The sequence below is a fragment of the Leucoraja erinacea genome, chromosome 3, assembly GCF_028641065.1.
Source record: "Leucoraja erinacea ecotype New England chromosome 3, Leri_hhj_1, whole genome shotgun sequence".
Lineage (NCBI taxonomy): Eukaryota > Metazoa > Chordata > Chondrichthyes > Rajiformes > Rajidae > Leucoraja > Leucoraja erinaceus.
Genome location: NC_073379.1, coordinates 57387665 through 57411494, shown reverse-complemented (window position 1 = coordinate 57411494; position 23830 = coordinate 57387665). Strand labels below are relative to the sequence as shown.

At 40.5% G+C, this 23830-nt stretch overlaps 1 protein-coding gene across 3 annotated transcripts in view; it reads left to right on the top strand.

The window, feature by feature from the left end:
* mllt3 (MLLT3 super elongation complex subunit) overlaps positions 1-23132 on the top strand; it is a 145386-nt gene extending 122254 nt beyond the window's left edge. For 2 of the 3 annotated variants that reach the window (XM_055632765.1, XM_055632766.1), the window contains exons 6-11: positions 91-172; positions 6773-6896; positions 8951-9053; positions 12728-12799; positions 18288-18359; positions 20906-23132. In XM_055632765.1, the coding sequence (XP_055488740.1) occupies positions 91-172; positions 6773-6896; positions 8951-9053; positions 12728-12799; positions 18288-18359; positions 20906-21037 (585 nt within the window). In that variant the 3' untranslated portion in view covers positions 21038-23132. The remainder of the gene's footprint in view (positions 1-90; positions 173-6772; positions 6897-8950; positions 9054-12727; positions 12800-18287; positions 18360-20905) is intronic. The other variant, XM_055632767.1, reaches the window with a different exon arrangement.
* Positions 23133-23830: the final 698 nt, after the last annotated feature.

Sequence of the window (23830 nt, the reverse complement as noted above, 5' to 3'; positions counted from 1 at the left end):
CAGATTGCTCTTGTAGTTAGCTTGTGATTGTGCATTTGGTCAGCTACTGCAACAATACTGACTGTTTTCCTCTTGTGTTTTTCTTTGAAGTCTCAACAGCCAAGTCCTGCTGGTTCTAGTTCCAGTTCAAATTCCAGTTCAAGTTTTACACCATCTCAAAACAATAGACAAGGTAAAGATTTGAAGTGGCATCCATTGATTTCTTTTAAATCTGTTGACATTTTCTATCTAAATACCTCTTTTTATCATTGATTAACTTCTTTACAAGGATAGGATATCAGCTACCTCAAGGTTTTCCCCTCCCCCACTCTCGTAATCTGGCCTCCAATGCAAAATGTCAGGCTTGTGGATCTCTTCATTGGTTCCCTAGCTTCTGCCAGCAGATCAGTATATTACATTTTGCCAGTGTATCTTTGTCTGGATCCTATTGTGTTTTGTGTGTTCTGCCTATTTGTAATTGTTCTGTAATACTTGATTTTGTTGAACCTACTAAAATTTCTGCTGCCCTTTTTGGTGATATCTTTGTGTTCACCGTATTATGTTGGTTTATTACTCTCTCTCCTTGTGTGCAGTAATTGCCATGTTTCATTTTGGCTAACATTCTTTCAGCGTACACAATTAATTTAACTCCTATTTGTATCGTATTCTACTGCCAATTTGGCTTTTAATTATTCAAAGTCCAGAAACCAAAATAGTTCCTTTGGGGCATGCTGTTCGGCAACCCTTTGCTAATGTTTGTTTTCCCTGATGCTTGTTGCTTTAAATTGTGATATCATGCAGAGATTTAAATGTGTTTAGGAAGAGGAGGCAAGGCTTAATGTCGGCTTCAACTGTTTCGCATTATAGATGTCCATTCACACTAGTTCATCGTGCTTCCTTTGCTCCCTCCCTCCCTCTCGCTTCCCATTGTATTTTAGTGCCAGTTTGTTGATCCTTTTACTATAAAAGTCTCCACTTCAAGCATCTTGTTTCCAGTGCCTGAAGTCTGCCTTGTCTTCTCTGCTTTAGTATTTCCATCTTACTCTGGGTTGTGCTCTAATGTGCCTTTGTATTATACATGCCAATCCGTTGGATATCTTCCATACTATTTTTGGCTTCAGTTTCCCTTCCCTTCCCTCAGATTCAAATCATTCCCAACTGCAATTTAACTATTTTTCTCATTGTGTTTTTGTGGATGTACCCAATAATTCTTGTGCCAGTCATTTTCGCCTTAATACTGACTTGTTTATTTATCCTCAAATGGTCGACTTGCTCCTCAAGCATAATCTTCAAACAGTTATCCTGACCTTTACAAGTTAGTAAAAACCCTGTAGCTGCTGGTGCATTTCTGCACCTTTGCCAGATGTCATGATCCCAGAATGAGAGTTGTAACCAGGATTATACCAGCAACGAAAGATGTTCCACACAGTTAAGAAGGTGGTTTGTTTTTGGCGTAGGAGAAGTACAGTAAAGGCAGAGAACAAATGGTATTCACAATTATGGGTTTTTGATGGATCAGTCAGGGAAATACGCTTTCTCTAGCCAATGGCTTGGGAACCAACGTTCATGTTTTCAAAGAGATTCAAATAAAAAGATTAACAAAGGCACTAAAGCGGAAATTAAGAAAATGTTTTCCCACTCAGACAAGAATGGCGTGAGATGGGTTTCCTGAAAGTGCTGGAATCAGATTCCAGAGGAATCTTCAAAAGGTTATTGCAATTTACTAGAAATGCAATTATTGGGGGGAAATGAAGTGGTCATGAACTCTTTCCAAGTGCAGAAACAGTCAGTGCTGCAAATGATAAACTTCACTGCTTTACCATTACATGAATTGTCAATATGATGTTTGTAAGTTTCACCAGCACTGAGGAATGACCAAGCAATATGTTTCATTTAAGAAAGAAATGCAGATGCTGGAACAATCAAAGGTAGACTGGAGAAACTCAGCAGCTGAGTTTTTGTCTACAAGCAATATGTTTTGGTTGAGTGATGAATATTTACCAGGCTGTCAGAAGTTGTGTCTCTCAGAAAACTGGGGCGTAACAATGTTGTTTAGCACACCATGTAGGTTGGTGTAGAAACCTCCAGATTGGGTTTACATCCACAGCCTTCTTAGTAGTTCTTGTCATGGTTTATTTCTTACCAGCTTGAATGAAAAGAAATTACAAATTCATTAAATGCAATTTATGCATTTTGAACGTTACAAGATGCATTAAACTAAAATAATATGCTGTGGTGGTGGTGGCTGGTAAGAGGATGGATATTTATTTCAAAAGCAACCATCATTCATAAAAACAATACAAAACAGCGGAAAAGGTTGGTCTATACATTCTGTGTTGCTTGTTAATACATAGGTGTTAGCACATTTGTTTTGTATAGAGCACCATTGGCTTCGATGTGGCCCCCTTGGGTGATAGTCCTTTCCCTTGTATGAGGGTTTTCCCCCTCCGTATTTAGAACGTCCATGTCCTCTAATGGAATGACTCTTGTCTATCTCTTCAAATTTGTGCTGAAATTCTACATGTGGTCTAGACCTAGAAAATAGGTGCAGGAGGAGGCCATTTGGCCCTTCGAGCCAGCACCGCCATTCATTGTGATCATTGCTGATCGTCCCCAATCAATAACCCGTGCTTGCCTTCTCCCCATATCCCTTGATTCCACTAGCCCCTAGAGCTCTATCTAACTCTCTCATAGACCTAGAAACTCTTTCATAGACCTAGATGTCTAATTTTTCACATATTTTTAAAATATGTAGTAAATCTAATTCAAAATGAGACCAGCTATGAAGCTTTCAATGTTGATTTCAGTTCTTATTTGTATTCTGTTCTGTATGTTGTCTCATAGCCAAATTGAGTTTATTATGCATGCCATTATATGGCTCTGCATTACAAATCTGACCTGCCCTGACCTGCCAATCATCAACTGCTACTGTTGGCTAATTAGGAAAGAAGCCAAACAATTTACCTTTTGGCACTGGAATTAATGATGGATTCTTGTTACACAAAATGCATGTGACATGACCTATAATTATGTCATGGACCCTAACCTTTACCTAAGCTTGCCTCGAGGTTAATTGCTGAGCTTTAAAGTTTGATCTGGAAGGAACAACTGGTATAAATAGCTGTTCATGATTTGTGACTAAGTGATTAATGTAGTGCACAAAAAACTACATTAGCTTCAATTTTTTTTCCCAATCTCTCAGCTTCCCTGATAATGTATTGCCAAGTGTTGTGCAAAGCCTTGAAAACCGATCCACATACTCTTGGTGCTGAATTAACCATATAACCATATAACAATTACAGCACGGAAACAGGCCAACTCGGCCCTACAAGTCCGTGCTGAACAATTATTTTCCCTTAGTCCCACCTGCCTGCACTCATACCATAACCCTCCATTCCCTTCTCATCCATATGCCTATCCAATTTATTTTTAAATGATACCAACGAACCTGCCTCCACCACTTCCACTGGAAGCTCATTCCACACCGCTACCACTCTCTGAGTAAAGAAGTTCCCCCTCATGTTACCCCTAAACTTCTGTCCCTTAATTCTGAAGTCATGTCCTCTGGTTTGAATCTTCCCTATTCTCAAAGGGAAAAGCTTGCCCACATCAACTCTGTCTATCCCTCTCATCATTTTAAAGACCTCTATCAAGTCCCCCCTTAACCTTCTGCGCTCCAGAGAATAAAGACCTAACTTATTCAACCTTTCTCTGTCACTTAGTTGTTGAAACCCAGGCAACATTCTAGCAAATCTTCTCTGTACTCTCTCTATTTTGTTGACATCCTTCCTATAATTGGGCAACCAAAATTGTACACCATACTCCAGATTTGGTCTCACCAATGCCTTGTACAATTTTAACATTACATCCCAGCTTCTATACTCAATGCTCTGATTTATAAAGGCTAGCATACCAAAAGCTTTCTATATGAGATTCCTCCTTCAAGGAACTATGCACGGTTATTCCCAGATCCCTCTGTTCCACTGCATTCTTCAATTCCCTACCAATTCCCTACCATTACCATAGCACATGGTCTCTAAACTCCCCTCCAGGTTTGACCCATTCCAGTTTGCATATCGCCCGAACCGCTCCACAGAGGATGCTATCTCCTCTGCAGTCCACCTGAGCCTACAACACCTGGAGGAGAGGAACACACACGTGCGGATGCTGTCTGTTGATTTCAGCTCAGCATTTAACACGATAATCCCCCAGCATCTGGTGAGCAAACTGGCACCCTTAGGATTCAATACCAGACTATGCAACTGGATCCTGGATTTCCTTTCTGAAAGACCCCAGTCTGTGCGGGTGGGGAAGAACACCTCCTCGGTCATCACACTGAGCACCGGCTCCCCTCAGGGCTGTGTCCTGAGTCCGCTGCTCTTTACATTGATGACACATGACTGTGTCGCCAGGTCCACTACTAACCATATCATCAAATACGCGGATGACACAACAGTAGTGGGCCTCATCCGCAATAACGACGACCAGGCATATAGAGAGGAGGTGGAACAGCTGGTGAGCTGGTGCAGCAGGAACAACCTTCTCCTAAATGTGAACAAAACCAAGGAGATTGTCGTCGATTTCAGAAGGAAAATTCAGCCCAGTCACACTCCACTTTGCATCAACAACTCAGCAGTGGAGCAGGTGAAAAGCATCAAGTTCCTGGGGGTGCATATAACGGACACCTTAAACTGGTCCACAAACATTACATCTCTGGCAAAACGGGCACAGCAGCGGTTGTACTTCCTCCGCAGGTTGAGAAGTTTACACCTCCACCCTCCCATCCTCGCCACTTTCTACAGAAGCACAATTGAGTCGGTCATGACCAGCTGCATCTCTACGTGGTGCGGCAGCTGTACAGCTGCGGACTGGAAGTGCCTTCAGAGAGTGGTGAGGACAGCGGAAAAAATCATTGGGACTTCTCTTCCTTCCATCATGGACATGGGGTACAAGCGCTGTCTGATTAGAGCTAAGGGCATTACCAGAGCCCCCACACACCCACAATTTGGACTGTTCATACTGCTTAACTCTGGGAGGAAGTACCGCAGCATGAAGAGCGGGACAACCAGGTTCTGCAACAGCTTCATCCCCCAGGCCATAAGATTACTGAACAATCAACAAAACCGAGGCTAGAACTTTTTAAATATCGACACTTTTTAAAAACTTTTTATATATATTTATTTTACAGAACCATGCACATGAGGCATTTTTATGGACGCACCTAGCACTTTTTACTATTACCTGATTTTGGAGAGTCAAATGCAACGAAATTTCATTCAAGGTGCACTGTGTCTAGGTGTATATCTGAATGACAATAAAGTTTTCACTCATCATTCATTCATGCATTCATTCATTCATTTACCATGTACGTCCTATTTTGATTTGTCCTGCCAAGGTGTAGCACCTCACATTTATCAGCATTAAACTCCATCTGCCATCTTTCAGCCCATTCTTCTAAATGGCCTAAATCACTCTGTAGACTTTGGAAATCCTCTTCATTATCCACAACACCCCCTATCTTGGTATCATCTGCATACTTACTAATCCAATTTACCACACCTTCATCCAGATCATTGATGTATATGACAAACAACAAAGGACCCAACACAGATCCCTGAGGCACCCCACTAGTCACCTGCCTCCAACCCGATAAACAGCCATCCACCATTACCCTCTGGCGTCTCCCATTCAGCCACTGTTGAATCCATCTTGCTACTCCTGCATTTATACCCAATTGTTGAACCTTCTTAACCAATCTTCCATGAGGAACCTTGTCAAAGGCCTTACTAAAGTCCATATAGACAACATCCACTGCTTTACCCTCATCAATTTCCCTAGTAACCTCTTCAAAAAATTCAAGAAGATTAGTCAAACATGACCTTCCAGGCACAAATCCATGTTGACTGTTCCTAATCAGACCCTGTTTATCCAGATGCTTATATATATATTATCTCTAAGTATCTTTTCCATTAATTTGCCCACCACTGAAGTCAAACTTGCTAGGTTTACTTTTAGAACCCTTTTTAAACAATGGAACAACATGCGCAGTACGCCAATCCTCGGGGACTATTCCCGTTTCTAATGACATTTGAAATATTTCTGTCATAGCCCCGGCTATTTCTGCACTAACTTCCCTCAATGTCCTAGGGAATATCCTGTCAGGACCTGGAGACTTATCCACTTTTTTATTTTTCAAAAGTGTCAGTACTCCTTTTACTTTGAAACTCATGGTGTCCATAGCTACTGTACTAGTTTCCCTTACCTCACATAATTCAATATCCTTCTCCTTGGTGAATTAACACCCTTTATAGGAACTGTGCAATTTATCTCTGTGCCTTATGCCACTGTCCCACTTAGGAAACCTGAACGGAAACCTCTGGAGACTTTGCACCCCACCCGAGGTTTACGTGCGGTTCCCGGAGGTTGTAGGTAGTTGAAGCAGGTTGGGAGACTGACAAAAAGCTCTGGGAACCGCACAGAAACCGTGGGTGGGGCGCAAAGTCTCCAGAGGTTTCCGTTCAGATTTCTTAAGTGGGACAGGGGCATTTGTCTCTACTCTTGATCTTTAAATGCTGATCTCCAGGGATGATGCACAGTGAAATCAAGAGAGTACTGGGTCACCTTAAACTAGTATCTTCCAGTTAAATGCCAGTCTTGACCTATGTTTGAAAATGTGCAAGTGTATATGCATGTCTTCAAGTCAAAGTGAAAGGAAAGATCTGAATTGTAATCCATTTGCCACAATCCCATTCAATCTGTGATTGAGGTTTCTTTCATTTATCTTCTTAAACAGGTCCATTGAGATCTATAATGGAAGATCTCCATTCTGAAGACAATGAGTCTGATGAAGATAGGACTGGAAACCTGTCTGATGTAGAGAGATCGCTGAGTACTCATTGTGGAAGCAGAGGACACAGGTAGTGTAGCATTGACAAGATCTAAGAGATGTAATACATTTTTGTGTTTTCATTCATCTGTTTGCTCCTGTATTTCTGATAACAAAGGCCATCCAGTCTAATTGATGCTGTCTCCTGGAATAATCTCAAAAAGCTATTCACTCACAGTGTAACCTATTTTCTCTCGCTCCCCCTTGTGCACATCAGCTTACCCCAACTCTCCTCCTATTCAACTAACCTGAGAATAGTTTACTAGTGAGGGTAGGAATGGAAAGTTCGGACAGGTGAATGAGTGGCCAAGGAGTTGATGGAGGGACTCAGATTGTGGGGCCATTGGAATCCCTTCTGGGGGAAGGGGTGACCTGTACAAGAGGTTGCATCTGAACTGAAAGGAGATCAATATCCTTGCAGGGAGGTTCACTAGTGCTCCATGAGAGCGTTTAAACTAGAGTGGCAGAGAGAAGGGATCTGATGCAGTAGGGAGCATGAAAGTCAGTGCAGAAAATTCAATTATTGGGGAAAAATAGGAGCACGGGAGGGAGCAAGAACAGATGATGGGATAATTATCTTTCCATCAAATGGTCTGATGGGTAAGGTGCATCCCCATGGATGAACTCGGGGAGTGTATAGGTATGTGCGACTGGGATGTTATGGCCACTGCAGAACTGGGACAGATCTGGCATCTTAATATTCCAAGGTACAGGTGCTAAGGGCAAGAGGTATGGGTAAAAGAGAGGGAGCTGTATTGATTAAGGAGAACATCACGGCAATGATGTAATCCTTACTTTTCTGTTTTAGATTAAAAAAATTAGTCATTTTCATGATCCTGTATTTGAATGCTTGTTACAAATGTACAGCTTATTTGTTTACCAACTTATTAATTTGTGCATGTGTGTACACTACCTGCTGCCTTCCAGCTCGCATAGAAAGCAACCCCTTGTGGAAATTGCTTCATAATAACCACATTACACATGTAGTGATCATTTAAATTCTGTTTTCGCCATTAATTGAAAGTAAGACAAAAATGAAAATGATTTTTTTATATGACAACACATCTGCGGTGGTTATCAGACCTGAACTGGTGATGGAACCTAAACTGGAGAATTAAAGCATTTTTGTTCACTTGTTGGGATGTCCAAAGAGCCATCCTATTTACATGTTATTTGTACATCTCATAGTTGTTTAATTGCAAGCTATTAAGTTATTAAAAGATTATGGCAACATAGTGGTGCAGCTGTTGGAGCTGCTGTCTCAATATCAGAGACCCAGATTAGATTCTGATTTCTGGTGCTCTCTGCGCGGAGTTTGCACGTCCACCCTGTGACTCCATAGGTTTTCCCTGGGTACACTAGTTTCCTCTCAATCCCTTGTGGGTTTGTAGGTTAATTGGCCTTTGTATATTGCCTCCAATGTTGAGGGAGTGGATGCGAAAAAGACATAACATAGAACATAGAAACATAGAAATTAGGTGCAGGAGTAGGCCATTCGGCCATTCGAGCCTGCACCGCCATTCAATATGATCATGGCTGATCATCCAACTCAGTATCCCGTACCTGCCTTCTCTCCATACCCCCTGATCCCCTTAGCCACAAGGGCCACATCTAACTCCCTCTTAAATATAGCCAATGAACTGGCCTCAACTACCCTCTGTGGCAGAGAGTTCCAGAGATTCACCACTCTCTGTGTGAGCTAGTGAGAACAGGTGATTGGTGGGCCAAATAGCCTGTTACCATGCTGTATCTCTAAACTAAATTTTGACTGGGCTTCTTTGATTAAAAAAACAATCTTGCAGGGGTTATCATGAGAGCTCTTTAGAAACACATATTGACTCAAAAGTCATAAGGCTCATAAGGAGATAATAAACAATTTGCCCTCTTTATCAGAAATTATGGAATATCATATGAAGTGAAGATATATCATAAATAAATCAATATAAAGAAATGGCTCAACATTGCACACTTACCTGTAAGTTGTGTAGTGTTCAGAGCTTTGCTTCATCTACATAAGGTATGAAATTCATTCTTGCCCTATTTTGTCACTGCATGTTTGTGCTTCAGCTCTGTTTGTTGTTACAGAATGAGTTTGAGCGATGGGAGCGACAGTGAGAACAGTGGCCGATCCACCCCACCCAGAAATGAAGCACCTCCATTATTAAAAGCCAACAACAGCAATAACCAGGTATGGAATAGAGCTGTGTAATGAACTGGAACACCTAGAAAGCTACACCTAAATATATTCTGTTAGCTTCTTCCAAACAGAATATACTTCATAATGTTATGCATATTGAAGATATGTTTAGAAAAGTCGTCTTAAGAATAAAATAATTTTTCCTGAGTACTAAACCTTTTTTCCGCTACTTTTCTCTTTGATTTCCTTCCCTCTGCTTCTCCTTAGTGGAGTTTGCTCGATGGCTTCCCTTTGCTCTTCCCACTCTGCCCTTCCCCATTCTCCCACCAAGCATTACATTTTGGTATACTAAAGTGTCATGATTGTATTGCACCTGTTAATGCTAAATGCAAGACTTCAAAGATGAACCTTGCATTTGCAAAAATGAGCTTCAGTTCCGCCAAGTAAATGGCAGGAAAAGCAAGATGCCTGTGTACAAGAAATTATTGACCGCTGAAATTATTTAACCCTTCTGAACCTGCTGAAGAGTTTGATAAATGCAATTGATCTTTTCCACTTGGGAGGAAATAATACCTCACTTAAACTTGGCCATTAAGCTTAGAAGACCATGAGAATGTTGGTTTAATTGTTGTTTAGGCCTCAACAAAATTACATGCAATGTAGCCTATTGGAAGTGGTGTTAATTGCACAAAGGGTTGTTGAACACGAATGCTTCCAAACAAGTGCATTGCGGAGAAGTCTGACCTCTGATAAATGTTCTGTGTGACATTAAGTACATCTGTGTTCCAGTCCCATGATTTAAGGCCAATGTTGCAATTCTGGTATTCATTGCAGTAGCAATGCCTCTGCTTCAATTTTCCATCCTTTCATCGTGGCTGCAACTGGGTATATTAATTGACGAATCTCCGCACAATCTATTGTAAAACTAGAAAATTAGATTTCTAATTAATAAATTAATTGGTAATCAATGGAGGATGTATTTCAAGCAAGTTTTTCCCCAGCTTATTTTATTATTTGGACGTATGTCCAAGAGTAATAGCCGGGTAATTTATCTTTTGAAAATTAAACTTTTCAATTGAAATTCTGTACAATGAAGAGGAAAGCACTTCTACAGCTGAATGTAAGTAAGTACATTTTATTTACATAGCACGTTTAAATCAACTTGTGTTGAAACCAAAGTGCTTTACAAAGAAGAAATAATTAAGTTTCCGTACATCCATAGAAAAATTAAAAAAAATAAAAATGACATAACACATTATAGAATTCAATATGAACGTCCCCCCATAACAGAATCAAAATTTTCCACTGTGGGGAAAGGGATCAGAAAGTTCAGTACTATTCCTCTGTGATCACCCGAGGTTGGGGCCTATTTGTGGCCTCCGCAGCCAATCCAATATTTTCAGGCCCTCTTGCCGTGAAGATGGAACTCCGGCATCGGGTGAAAACTCCTCAGTGGCTTGGAATGCCTGGAGCGGCCGTTTTCTCCCCGGAGATCGCGGCACCCAAAGTCCTCAGGCCGCGCTGGTTGGAGCTCCGACTCTGGCGATCTCGGATCCTAGGTTCCACGGTGTTTCAAATCCAGCGCCGGCCGCAGCTGTACGCCCGCAGCCACAGCTCCTCGGATGTTGGAGTCGGCGGTCACAGCACTCCGGGGCTTACCGCACGGCGACCCGGTAAGGCATCGCCCGCTCCGTGACGGTGTCCCAGCGCTGTGCCGCCGCCTTTAAGCTGGGATTCCGGCTGGTCTCGACAGGAAATGCCGCTCCAGTCCGATGGTAGGCCGCGAGGAAGGGGCGAAGAAGCAGCTTGGAGGGAAGCCACCTCTCCGACCAGGTAGGGACTAGGAAATAAAGTTTCCCCTTCCCCTCCCCCACCCACCACATAAAAGAAGACCTCCAACAAACATTTTGTTTTTAACAGGACTAAAAATAAAAATAAAAAAGGGTGAAAGGACGGACTGCAGGCAGAGCAGCCATACACAACGGCGCCCACTCCTGCAGTCCGCCATCTATCTGTCTTTTGAAAGATGTTGTTCATGCTAAAGTAGGCTTTCCCATTGCTGCAGCTTTATCTCGATTTTGCTATAATCGTTTCTATATGAACATTTTGTTTTTATCGGTTGGTCAACATCACCAAATGATGTAGGTACAAAGGCATCATCTCCCTTTGGGGTAGAAAAAACAATTGAAATAGATGTGACACACTTTTCTCTTGAAAGCATGAATATAAGTTATTTAGATAAATATTTTTTTCACAAGGAATAAGCTAAAGTAAATGCTATAACCACGTATTCTGAAGTATACCATCCTCTATCACTGATGCTTCAATTACAAAATGAAATGACCAAGCCATTATGAGTAAGATCAGAAATTAGCTCTTACTATTTTGCCTGGAGCAAGTCTTTGTGATCCATTCAGTAATTACTTGTCAAAAATGAATTAAGGTAGTTCTGCTGTAACATGTGTTTCCACAACACTAATCAGACAGCATGCGATTGATGAATCAGGGAATACTATTATGCGAGCCAAATTGGTTATAGAAACATAGAAATTAGGTGCAGGAGTAGGCCATTCGGCCCTTCGAGCCTGCACCGCCATTCAATATGATCATGGCTGATCATCCAACTCAGTATCCCGTACCTGCCTTCTCTCCATACCCCCTGATCCCCTTAGCCACAAGGGCCACATCTAACTCCCTCTTAAATATAGCCAATGAACTGGCCTCAACTACCCTCTGTGGCAGAGAGTTCCAGAGATTCACCACTCTCGTTATGACGCGATTTCAGTCGGGAACTAGAGAACCATGTAAAAGTTACTTTGGAAATTGACAAGCAGAGAAAATAAACTGTCCTGGAGGGAATCAAAGTTTCCAGAGAAGAAACTTTCCATTTCCATGTAACCTCGCCGCAGTTATCGGACACAGTACACAGGCTGCTCGTTTCACCACAAGTGGCCATTGAAATTGACAAATAATCGCTTCTAATAATGCTTGTGTAATAATACTCGATTAAACACCCTAACATGCAGCCTTTGGTATTTTTAGATTGCAGGAAGATAAATAAATAGAGCTATCAAAAAGACCTTTTTGAAAATCCTGCAGGGATTGTTATTTTGTTATTTTCATATAACTTTGTTATTGCGTGTCTAAAACTCTCTTGGCCCAACACCTTTCCCCCAATCGTTTTGGAACTCTTATTTTCTATAACATGAGGTTTCTTAGGACTGACACGATCATGTTATTGCAAAACTACCTACAGTGATGTACCAAATGCATACGACATTACAACATCTTTCCTGAACCTACTAGATTGTCATGAAAGCCATCAAAAGAAATGCTCTGACAAATTGCAACTTCCACCTAGTTTTGATGCAACTAAATGCATTTCGAACAATTAAAAAATAATGTCTATTCAAACTATGTTGCGTAAACAGATGACACCTGTACAGTGATTAAAGTGTCAATTTCTGCAAAATGAGAGTGTCGATCTTGGGTATGGATACCAGAAGGGTTTTAGTACGGATGTGGGAAGAACAAGAGACCAACTGTGCCCATAACTTAAAACCAGCGTTGGGAAAATTGAGAAATTTACAGTTTGAAGGGGTGGAGGACTTGTCAAAGTCAGTACATTTTTCAGCGTATAGCAGTTTTGCTGAGCCTGACCACCGCCAGAAGCCAGAGCACTGAGGATGCCTGTGGCTGAAGTCTTTGCGCCTCTATTACAACAGGTGTTAGAAGTCAAAAGCCCATTAAAGCAAGGCAAACCTGAGAAAACAATAAAGAATGGTGAATGTGACAAGGTAAGCTGTGTTTTTTGCATTCTTGAAGTTCTTTCATACGACACACTGCAGTCCTGAGCTCTTGGGCATAGTGAATATGAAAGCATGACATTTTTCAAGTGTGACTCAAAGTAAATTTGCAAAATATTTGCCCCTGTCTCGAGTTCTGCTTGCTGGTACAATTTTACTTCAGGAAGGATAATAACTCGGACAGAATTCTTCAGGGAAACCGAACATTTGAAGTCTTGAGTCTATTCTCTTTTGCCTCCAGCTCATTATTTCTACCCACAAATCAGACCCTCTCCTTTCTTCAAGGTGTCAATAATTGTTCCTTATCTGAGAATGTAGGAAACTCCTGGACACAGTGTTTCAGAATTTTTAGATTAGATTAGATTCCTTTATTGTCATTCAGACCTTTCGGTCTGAACGAAATGATGTTGCCTGCAGTCATACACAGAACCAATAAAAACAAAACATACAATAAACACAAATTAAACATCCACCACAGTGAGTTCACCAAGCACATCCTCACTGTGATGGAGGCAAAGTCTTAGTCTCCGTCTCTTCCCTTCTTGTTCTCCCTCTGCGAATGAGATGGTAGAGACATGTGTGATCTTTTTGGAAGTGCTACAGTCTATCCTGTTCCTTTGATACATTAAATGGTGCTTGTTGCAACGACTTCTGAAATGGTAAAGCACAAAAACAGTCCATTGTCCCAGGAGGGTCTTATCATAATCATCATGCAGTAAGATTCATTAAAATGGATGCTTTCACTCAAAACCGTTTCATTCAGAATTTGATTTTATTGGTAAGGTTTGCAGATCAAGCTCAGGTGGGAATGACTTGTTCCACGCAGGACCTAGGTTCATTATTTTTGCTTGCACAGAGGTACAGTGAAGGGCTTTGTTCTGCGTGCTATCCAAACAGATCAGATATAGCACGCTTAAATACAATCATGTTAAACTCAAGTACAATATAGAGAGCAATGGGGAAGATGCAGAGTGCAGAATATAGTTCTCAGCATTGTAGCGCATCAGTTCCAGAGACAAAAGTCCAATGTCCACAGGGAGTAAAGATCAATTGAACAGCACCCTTGGTTCAATACTTCAAACTCCAAAGCAAGCAAGTACTCGAAGACCTCTGCACAACCATTATTTAGGTGTCTGTTGTGTAGAATTAGAAGAGTATTTCTATTTCAAAGCCCACATGGGAACAAGAATTGACCCCTTCTAATGTTGCACTGGATGCCACTGTGGTCGGATAAGAAGAGAGCAAGTTTTCTGATGATATGGCCTCTTTGACTAAAACTAATGATCTAAAATTGCTATTCACTTGGAAAAATCCACAAATTACGACAATTTCACATGGAATCTGTCTCATGGGAGCGATGCAGAAATTAGATTGGCTTATCTATGCTGAATTGTTGGTGATTTTATTTGGGTTTAGTAATGGATTTTATGTTTGTGTGTGTGTATGCTTCAGTGTTTTTTCTGACTGCCTATTGCTAGATTCCCTCATAGTTAAATACTTGTAGCCTATCCACACCATCGATATCTTAAATTGTGGCTCGTATCCATGTTGTTGCACGTTTTGAGAGTTGCTCAGATCCATGGGATTTTCTTTCAAATTAGTTTAGTTTAGTTTTGAATCTTCTGTGATCTATTTTAATTTTGATTTCTGTTCCTGTACCTTATTCTAATATGGGTGACAAACGAGCTGCAGTGGCCAAATGATGCACAATTACTGGCTATGCTGTGAAGGACTCAAGATTGATAATTGTAAAGATTGTGCATGGAAGTCAATTGATGAATATTAAGGTGAACGAACTATTGCTTTAGGAATTGTGTACATCGTATCTGACATTGCCCAATATTTAATTTGGGTCTATGGATCTGGCAATGCACTAACAATGACACATCTTGCCATTTTACATCCTAATATGACTCGCTGTTACAAAACAATTTATGTTGATTTTCACTTTAATTTCTTTAATTCCGTGGAGCTACACAGATTCAACTTAATTCACCCATAGCATTACTCAGAATTTATAGTTTTGTGATATTTTTAATTTTTAAATGTAACAATGATATCTTAAAGAGCAATAGCATTGATGTTTTCAAAACAGGGATCTGATTAATGTTCATTTGGGCATCATTCGTGGGGAAACAGTTAAAGTTCGGGGTCAATTATTTCACAAAGGATTGATTACCAGGACATCTACTTAAAAAATTCTAATATGATAAAAAAAATAGGCAAATTCATTTCAGTTAATACATCTTTAACCGTGTATGTGTGCCAAAATTTGGATTTTATTGTTTAAAGTATAATTCATTTTCAGAATGCGTGGTCTAGCAATCGCTCAAAGATAAATGAGCATTGCCTGTGGAATTGCAGCCTTGTTTTGTTTTAAACGTATTAATAAATTAAAAGATGCTTGAACCCACTTGAGCTTATTCCCTCATTGACAGGCCTCATTAACAGAAAGTTGTGCATTAAGAAATGGATTCACTTCTTTTCACCATTTAGTTATTTTTCTCGCAAATATTTCCTGGATCAAAACTGCTGGATAAGAACAAAACAACTGATTCATGATAGTAGTTCTGTCAATACAATAGGGGCTGCTCGATAGCATAGCAGTAGAGCTTTGCAGAGCCAGAGACCCAAATCAATCCTGACTATAGATGCTGCCTGCACGGAGTTTGCCTGTTCTCCCCATGACTGCGTGGAATTTCACCAGGTGCTCCGTCCGGTTTTCTCCCACATTCCAAAGACATAGAGGTTTGCAGGTGTAATTGGCTTTGGTAAAAATTGTAAATTTTTCCTAGTGTGTGTAGTAGTGCTCGTGTGCAGGGATTGCGTGCTGGCTGGCGTGGACACGATAGGCTAAAGCAACTGTTTCTGCGCTGTATCTCTAAACTTAACGGGAAACCCACAAAGTCCTTGTTGCAAGTGGTGGAAGTTTTTTTTCAAATCGGATCAAAGAAATGCAAGGCTGATGTGAATGATCCACTAAGCTAGAGCATTGAACAGTACAGCACAAGAACAGGCCCTTCGGCCCATGATGTCTGTGCCGAACATGATGCCAAGACCATCACTTATCTACCTAAACATAACCCATATCCCTCCATTCCCTGCAGATCCATATGCCCATTCGAAATTCCTTAAATGCTGCTATTTTATCAGCTCAGTGAGCATCACTACTCTGTGATTTCAGTGGAATTCTCATTGTTTTGGCTGTTACTGCTCAAGCATTAATTATCTGTATTGATTTTGCAACAACTTACTGCTTAATGACATCCAAAACAAAAATAACTAGGTAACCGGTCAAGAAGAACACACTGGAGTAACTCAGTGGGTCAGATAGCATCTCTGGAGAAAAGGAATAGGTGATGCTTTGGGTTAAGACCCTTCTTCACTGGACACGTCACCCATTCCTTTTCTCCAGAGATGCTGTGTGACCCGCTGAGTTATTCCTGTTTTTTGTGTCTATTTTAAGAAGAACATGCTGTTGGAGCAAGGAAATTTAATGGAAGGGAATATTGGATGACGAGTACTACTGCACATTGAGTATTAATGAATATGCGAGCCATTTCATCTATGTGATTAAAAAACTTGTTTTCAATTGAATTCAAATACTTATTTTAATATCTTCCTTCCTTGGTCTTCTTCAGCCCTATGTTTGTCTGCACGCTTCCACTCCTGATCGTCAGGAGTATCTCTCTTCTTCAATGGGCTAGTAGAGACAGAAGCACTCTGATCCCCACTAGCCTTTCCTGTTTGTTGCTACTGTGCTATTGCTAAATTGGCAAATACATTTATATTCCTATTTCACTGGATTATTCATGTTTTGTGTATCATTTGTGGCCAGTAACCTACTTTAAAAAAACATTTAGGTTATAATGTTGGCATCAAAGCAACTGAATAATTAGGAAAATCTTTGACAAATTCAATGTAAAGCTATTACTTGGTGAATTATGGTAATTTCAAAGCCAATGTGAACTGAATTAGTAGAAGGAAGCAAGTTTGCAAGTAAATATTATATGTTATACATATTCCATGTGCATCACTTTTGTGTTTTTCAGGAAGTTTAAGTGAATTTTTTAAATAAATCTTGTAAATCTTTTATTAACTCGATAAGGCACAAAGTGCTGGAGTAACATGGTGTATCGAGCAACATCACTGGAGGGCATGAATAGGGCCATTGTGGGTTGGAACCCTTCTTCAAACTGCATGTAGTTGGGAGAGGGAACAAAATCTGGCAAGTGATAAACAGACAGGTGAGGAGGAGGTTTTGATTGAAGATCGGTGGATGAAGGCTAGAGATGAAAAGGAGATAAGGGAGAAGAAAAGTGAAATGTCAGAGAGAGAGATATAGGTGGAAGTAGACTTAATTAATTGGAACTTGTCCAGATCTAGAACTTTATTTTCAGGAAACATGGCAACTAATGAGAGTTTGTTTGCTTTGGTGCAGAGGCGGCTGAAGGGAGATCTGATGGAGGTACACAAAGTTATGAAGTGTGTGGAGGTGTCTACGATCACAGGGCATAGGCTTAAAAATAATGGGCAGGGCGTTTGGAGAGGATTTGAGGAAGAATGTTTTCACCCAAAGGGTGGTTGATATCTGGAACCCCCTGGTCTAAAGGGGTTCCTAAATGATAGGAGCAGAATTGGACCACGCAGCCCATCAAGTCCACTCTGCCATTCAATCACGGATGATCTATCTCTCCCTCCTAACCCCATTCTCCTGCCTTCTCCCCATAACCCCTGACACCCATATTGATCATGTGGCAGAGGCAGGAACTCCAACAGCAGCAAAAAGGTATTTGGATTGGCACTTGAAATGCTATTAGGCCAAGTGGAGAAAATTAGATCAGTAAATATATACTTATTGGCTGATTGGGCACAGCAGACAAAGGACTTGTGTCCGTTCTATATGGTTCAAAGGTTAACATTAATACTACTGCCATTTCAGCCCTGATTTAATCAATTGACTTCTGATAATGGATTAAACTGTGGTTCAGTAAAAATTAGCAACACCAAAGTTCCCAAATGTTAGTGCATCCTTGCTGTCTATAATTTGCATAAATTCAGCTTTGGAAACAGTTGAAATGTTTTGGGGATTCTGAATCCAATGAATACATGTGAATATTTAATGAAATATTTGCTTTCCTTTCTTTAATAAAACTTGCATAGAGTAGCTGTTGTTGAATATTGATAGTCTACAACTTCCAGAAGATGGAACTCATTTATGATTTCACATTCAAGGCTCACTATCTTCTGACCTAAAATAATGTTGCAACTGAAATCATAACACTTTTGTATACCAAATATCTTTTGCAAAATGTTAACTTCCTGCATTTTTGTTTTAAGCTCTGTCAAAATATACAGTGCGGCGTTTTACATTTAGTTTAGTATTTGACATACCTGGCTTCTTTGGTGTTTAAGTTATAAGTAAAGTTTTTGCTAAAATAAGTGAAACTAATTTTGTATTTGGCCATACCTTTTTTAGGCATATCTGGATGAGTTGGTTGAACTTCATAGAAGACTAATGACGCTTCGTGAGCGGCACATACTACAACAGGTAAGAACATTTCAAAGATTTTGATTAAACTATACATATACAGTAGCTATAACATGAGATGGGGAAAGTTTAAGGGAGCTATGCGGGCAAGTTTTTTTACACAAGGGGTGGTGAGTGCCTGGACGGTATTGCCAGGAGTGCTAGTGGAGGCAGTTATGTTAGTGCCAAATAGAGGGAAAGGGATCATGTGCAAGCAAATTAGATCAGTTCAGCTCGGCATCCCGTGTAATCACTTTCATGTTAGCGATGTTGTGTGAAGGTCAAATATTGGCTACAACTGCCTGCCCTTCAAAATGTTTTTGTTTACAGAAATCAGTTTAATGCTCTGCCTGAAAGATGGCACTTCCATTTCATGGCTGCTGTACAGCTTGTTCCCCTTGCTGCATTCGGCTGTCAGCTTGGATGGTGTGCTCAAGTGGCCCTTGAACCCAGAACCATTTGACAGGAATGTGAGTGCCTTGTCAGTGAGTCATGAACGACGTGCAAAGAACTCTTGAGTTAGTCAAGCAAGGTGACCTTTAATGGGAAGGTTTAGTTTTAGGTTTATGTTTATTATTGTCACGTGTACCAAGGTACAGTAAAAGCTTTGTTTTTGCAAACCTTGCAATCAAATCAGTTAATACTATACATAAATACAACCTATGCACACAGAAGTATGATTAGCATTGTAAATTAACAGTTCCAGAGACAAAATCCAATGTCTGCAAAGAAGATTGAGGGGGGATCTTATAGAAACTTACAACATTCTTAAGGGGTTGGACAGGCTAGATACAGGAAGATTGTTCCTGATGTTGGGGAAGTCCAGGACAAGGGGTCACAGTTTAAGGATAAAGGGGAAATCCTTTAGGACCGAGATGAGAAAAACATTTTTCACACAGAGAGTGGTGAATCTCTGGAACTCTCTGCCACAGACGGTAGTTGAGGCCAGTTCATTGGCTATATTTAAGAGGGAGTTAGATGTGGCCCTTGTGGCTAAAGGGATCAGGGGGTATGGAGAGAAGGCAGGTACAGGATACCGAGTTGGATGATCAGCCATGATCATATTGAATGGCGGTGCAGGCTCGAAGGGCCGAATGGCCTACTCCTGCACCTATTTTCTATGTTTCTAAATAGAGAAAAATTAGGACTGAAGCCTGACGGCAGGGGAAGAAGCTGTTCCTGAGTCTGGTGATAACTGTTTTCAAACTTCTGTACCTTCTGCCTGGTGGGAGTGTGAAGAAAAAGGGATGACATGAGTAGAAAAGGTCTTTGGTTATGTTGGCTGTTCTGCCGAGGAAGGGTGCAATGTAGATGGAGTCGATGGTGGGTCTGTATGATGGACTGGGCTACATCCACAACTCACTTCTCGGATTGTTTTACTTTCTGTATTATGTCTTAAAATTACTTTTGCTGCTTTTAATAAAGTGAACCCGATCATGACTGCTGCATTGAAATAAAGAGGCCTTATGAAGGAAAAGCAAAAGAACAATGTTGAAAAGATAAGATGAGTAAATAGAATGATAGGACTAATTACATGAGCCAGTCAGGTTAGGAGTCTGAAGTGGAGTCAAGGCTGTTAATTGGGTGGGAGGGGGGAGAGGGTCAGGGGGAGTGTTGCTTGGGGGAGAGGAAAGGGAATGAATTGGTCAGGTTGGGCTGCAATAGGTCATTGAGGGTGTGGGGTGGCAGAGTGGGGGTGTCAACAACAGTAATTGGTGTGTTGTGCTGGGTTGACAGGTGAGTGAGTCTCATGAGTCACATTACTTAAAGCATCGCAGCCTGAGGTTAGGTTACACAAAAAAGCTGGAGAAACTCAGCGGGTGCAGCAGCATCTATGGAGCGAAGGAAATAGGCAACGTTTCGGGCCGAAACCCTTCTTCAGACTGATCGGGGGCGGGGGTGGGTGGGGACAAGAAAGGGAAAAGGAGGAGTAGCCAGAAGGCTGGGGGGGTGGGAGGAGACAGCAGGGGGGCTGAGGAAGGGGAGGAGACAGCAAGGGCTAACAAAATGGGGAGAATTCGATGTTCATGCCCCCCGGGGTGCGGAATATGAGGTGCTGTTCCTCCAATTTCCGGTGCTGAGTGGCCATGGAGTAGACCCAGGACAGAGAGGTCGGAGGCGGAGTGGGAGGGGGAGTTGAAGTGCTGAGCCACCGGGAGGTCAGCTTGGTTATTGCGGACCGAGCGGAGGTGTTCGGCGAAACGATCGCCCAACCTCCGCTTGGTCTCACCGATATAGATCTGGTTAGTTTAGTTTAGTTAGGTTAGTTTCTGATTGAAACTGGCCTCAAATAGTGTGATTTTCCTAGATATTCATTGCTCAACAAGTGATTTTTAGACTATTTTAGATTATTCAACCTCACCAACTGACAAAATTAGCACACAAAATTACCTGCATTTGGCTCCCTATAAACATGGCATTATTGTATCTCTACTTAAATGTTACTGTTATATTGATATGCTAATGTGTCACTGAAAGTACCATTCCGCAATTGAAATTTGGTTCACAGCTCCATCGTAAATACATGGAATTGGAATTCAGCTAATTTGTTGCTTATCTATTTTCAGATTGTGAATCTAATAGAAGAGACTGGACATTTTCATATTACAAACACAACATTTGATTTTGACCTTTGCTCACTGGATAAAACCACTGTTCGCAAACTGCAGAGTTACCTGGAGACTTCGGGAGCTTCCTGAGGGGAAAAACGACCCCGGCCACAAGCTGGAGACTTGAACTTTCAGTGACGCAGCCCATATGAACTGCCTATAGAGCGACTTACTGCAGCTTTTTTTTTTTCCCAGTCTAACATCCTTCTCATCCCTAAACACGTTGCAGGGTTGAGTAAGTACTGAGAGATTTGACATGTCCTGATCAGCCTAAGGAAAGCTCTGGGAATGTTGGACTGGGATTTCCAACATCTCCATCACCTTCCGACCCTGGATACTTGCTCTTCATGTCTCCGTGTGGTGTCCAAGTTCACATGGCAAACGTGCATGTGCAACCTGCCTTAGTATATAACTGATCTATTTATTGAAGATAAATGACTGAAAAATATTCTTGCATCTTTGGAACAACACTACTGGACATTGAGCACTCGGTTCGCATTTATTACCACGGCTTGTGAATGCAGTAGGAATCAGTCGCCGGATGTCTGGTGAATTTATCTACACTCTTAATTTTCTTTTGTAAACTAGCTGCGATAGTAGGGACACTATATGTGACTACACAAAATGTAGCCTTAGTAACTGAAAACTGTAGTGCTTTAAATTCTATTATTGTGCACTGTTCTTTGAAATGTTACCAGCTTTGTTTTAATTAGTGATCAATCGAGATGAATATTATCTGCATAATCACCAATCAAACAGGTTTTCTCTTTCTTGCTTCTGTTCTTCACAATGAATGGGATTATTTTTTTGGTGGTGTCAATTTTCATGATTTATTAATGAACACTGCAGCTTTATTCTCACACACATTTGTCTCCAGAAGTAAATGTGCATCTCTCATGTCTTGCTCACTTTGCTCACATGGGTTTGCACTGGTACAAACCCATGTGCATTCTTTTGTTACTCAATCCCACAATGGCAAAGGTCACGTAATTGATGAAGTGCAGATGAGATCTTCTCCCAACCAGGCTGGTTGATCACTAGTTTAAAGCTTTTGCCATTTCAGATGTATTTAATTTTCTTTTTAAAGACTTTATGTGGGATTGTCTAAAATATTCTGTTGCCAATTTTCTGTAAGTTTATTGAAGAAAATTAATTTGGGATTAATTATTTATTTGAAAAAGCACCCTTCACTGCCAAGTCTGTTTTTGCTGTCTTTACCATTCCGGTAAGGTGTCCATTATATCTGTCCATCCTATGGATACTATTATGAATAGATTTTTCTTTTGTAAGTACAATGCTTCAAAGGAGTCTTTTGAGGAGACCTTAACTGTTACTTTCAGTCCAAAGAGGAAATGGATTTTTAATACTTTTTTATTACCGAAGATTCAGAAGTCGCTTCCAGCAGACCAAGTGTACTTTCCAATGATAACGAGGTTCAAATAAGTCATTGTGCCCATTACTTGAAATGTTATCTTGTTAGTGTACCTTTAATGTGCAATTCCTATCAAAAGAAACAGACTGATCTTTTATAAAAGAAATGGAGAAAAGACGACTCAACTTCATGTAATGTTCAGTGTATGTTTTCAATTGCCATTATTCTTTGATTTTTTTTTTGTTGTATATATGGTAAAGCCCACGCATTCTTTCCAGGAGAAAATAAAATCTCCTACCAGTCTCCAGACAATTGACTTGGTAATTTGAACCCGATTTAATTTATATAGTTGTTTAGTCCATCTTAATTGTTGTGGCTAAATCATGTGGTACAACTCCTTTAAATTTTGTGAGCAATTTTACTAAATTTGAATGCAATTCAGTCCTGTGATTCCAATCAACGCATTCTTTAATTAAATATACTCAGTGCGTTCAGACATTAAAAAAAGCAATGTAGTAAACACCATTTCCTATTTCATTAGGGCTGGCTTAGAAAAAAGGTTTGGTTTCATTGCTTGCCTCAAAGGGAAAATATATCGTATTTGAACATCAATGGTTTAAACCAAATGTGTTTCTTTTTAATCAAATGAAGATGGGAATGAACAAAAAGCAAAGTACCCAGTCAGGCAGCATCTGTGGAAGGAATAGAAGATGACTTTTTGGGTTGGGAGCCTTTCAGAAGATGGAAATGAATTGATGTATTATAGTGTTTCAAAGTGAACCACCAGTCTTAAATCTTTTTTGCAAAAGGCACATACAGTGCCCTCCATAATGTGTGGGACAAAGACCATTCATTTATTTATTTGCCTCTGTAACTCCACAATTTGAGATTTGTAATTTTTTAAAAATCACATACGGTTAAAATGTAAACTGTCAGATTTTAATAAAGGCCATTTTTATATATTTTGGTTTCACCATGTAGAAATTACAGCAGTGTTTATACATAGTCCCCCCATATTAGGGCACAATAATGTTTAGGACACAGCAATGTCTTGTAAATGAAAGTCGTCATGTTTAGTATTTTGGTGCATATCTTTTGCATGCAATGACTGCTTAATGTCTGTAATTCATGGACATCGCCAGTTGCTGGATGTCTTCTCTGGTGATGCTCTGCCAGGCCTGTATTGCAGCCATCTTTAGCTTATGCTTGTTTTGGGGGCTAGGCCCCTTCCGTTTTCTCTTCAGCATATAAAAGGCATGCTCATTTGGGTTCAGATCGGGTGATTGACTTGGCCATTCAAGAATTGACCATTTTTTAGCTTTGAAAATCTCCTTTGTTGCTTTAGCAGCATGTTTGGATCATTGTCTTGCTGTAGAATTAATCGCTGGCCAATGAGTTTCGAGGCATTTGTTTGAACTTGAGCAAATAGGATGTGTCTATACACTTCAGAATTCATTCTGCTTCTACCATCAGCTGTTGTATCATCAATGAAGATAAGTGAGCCAGTACCT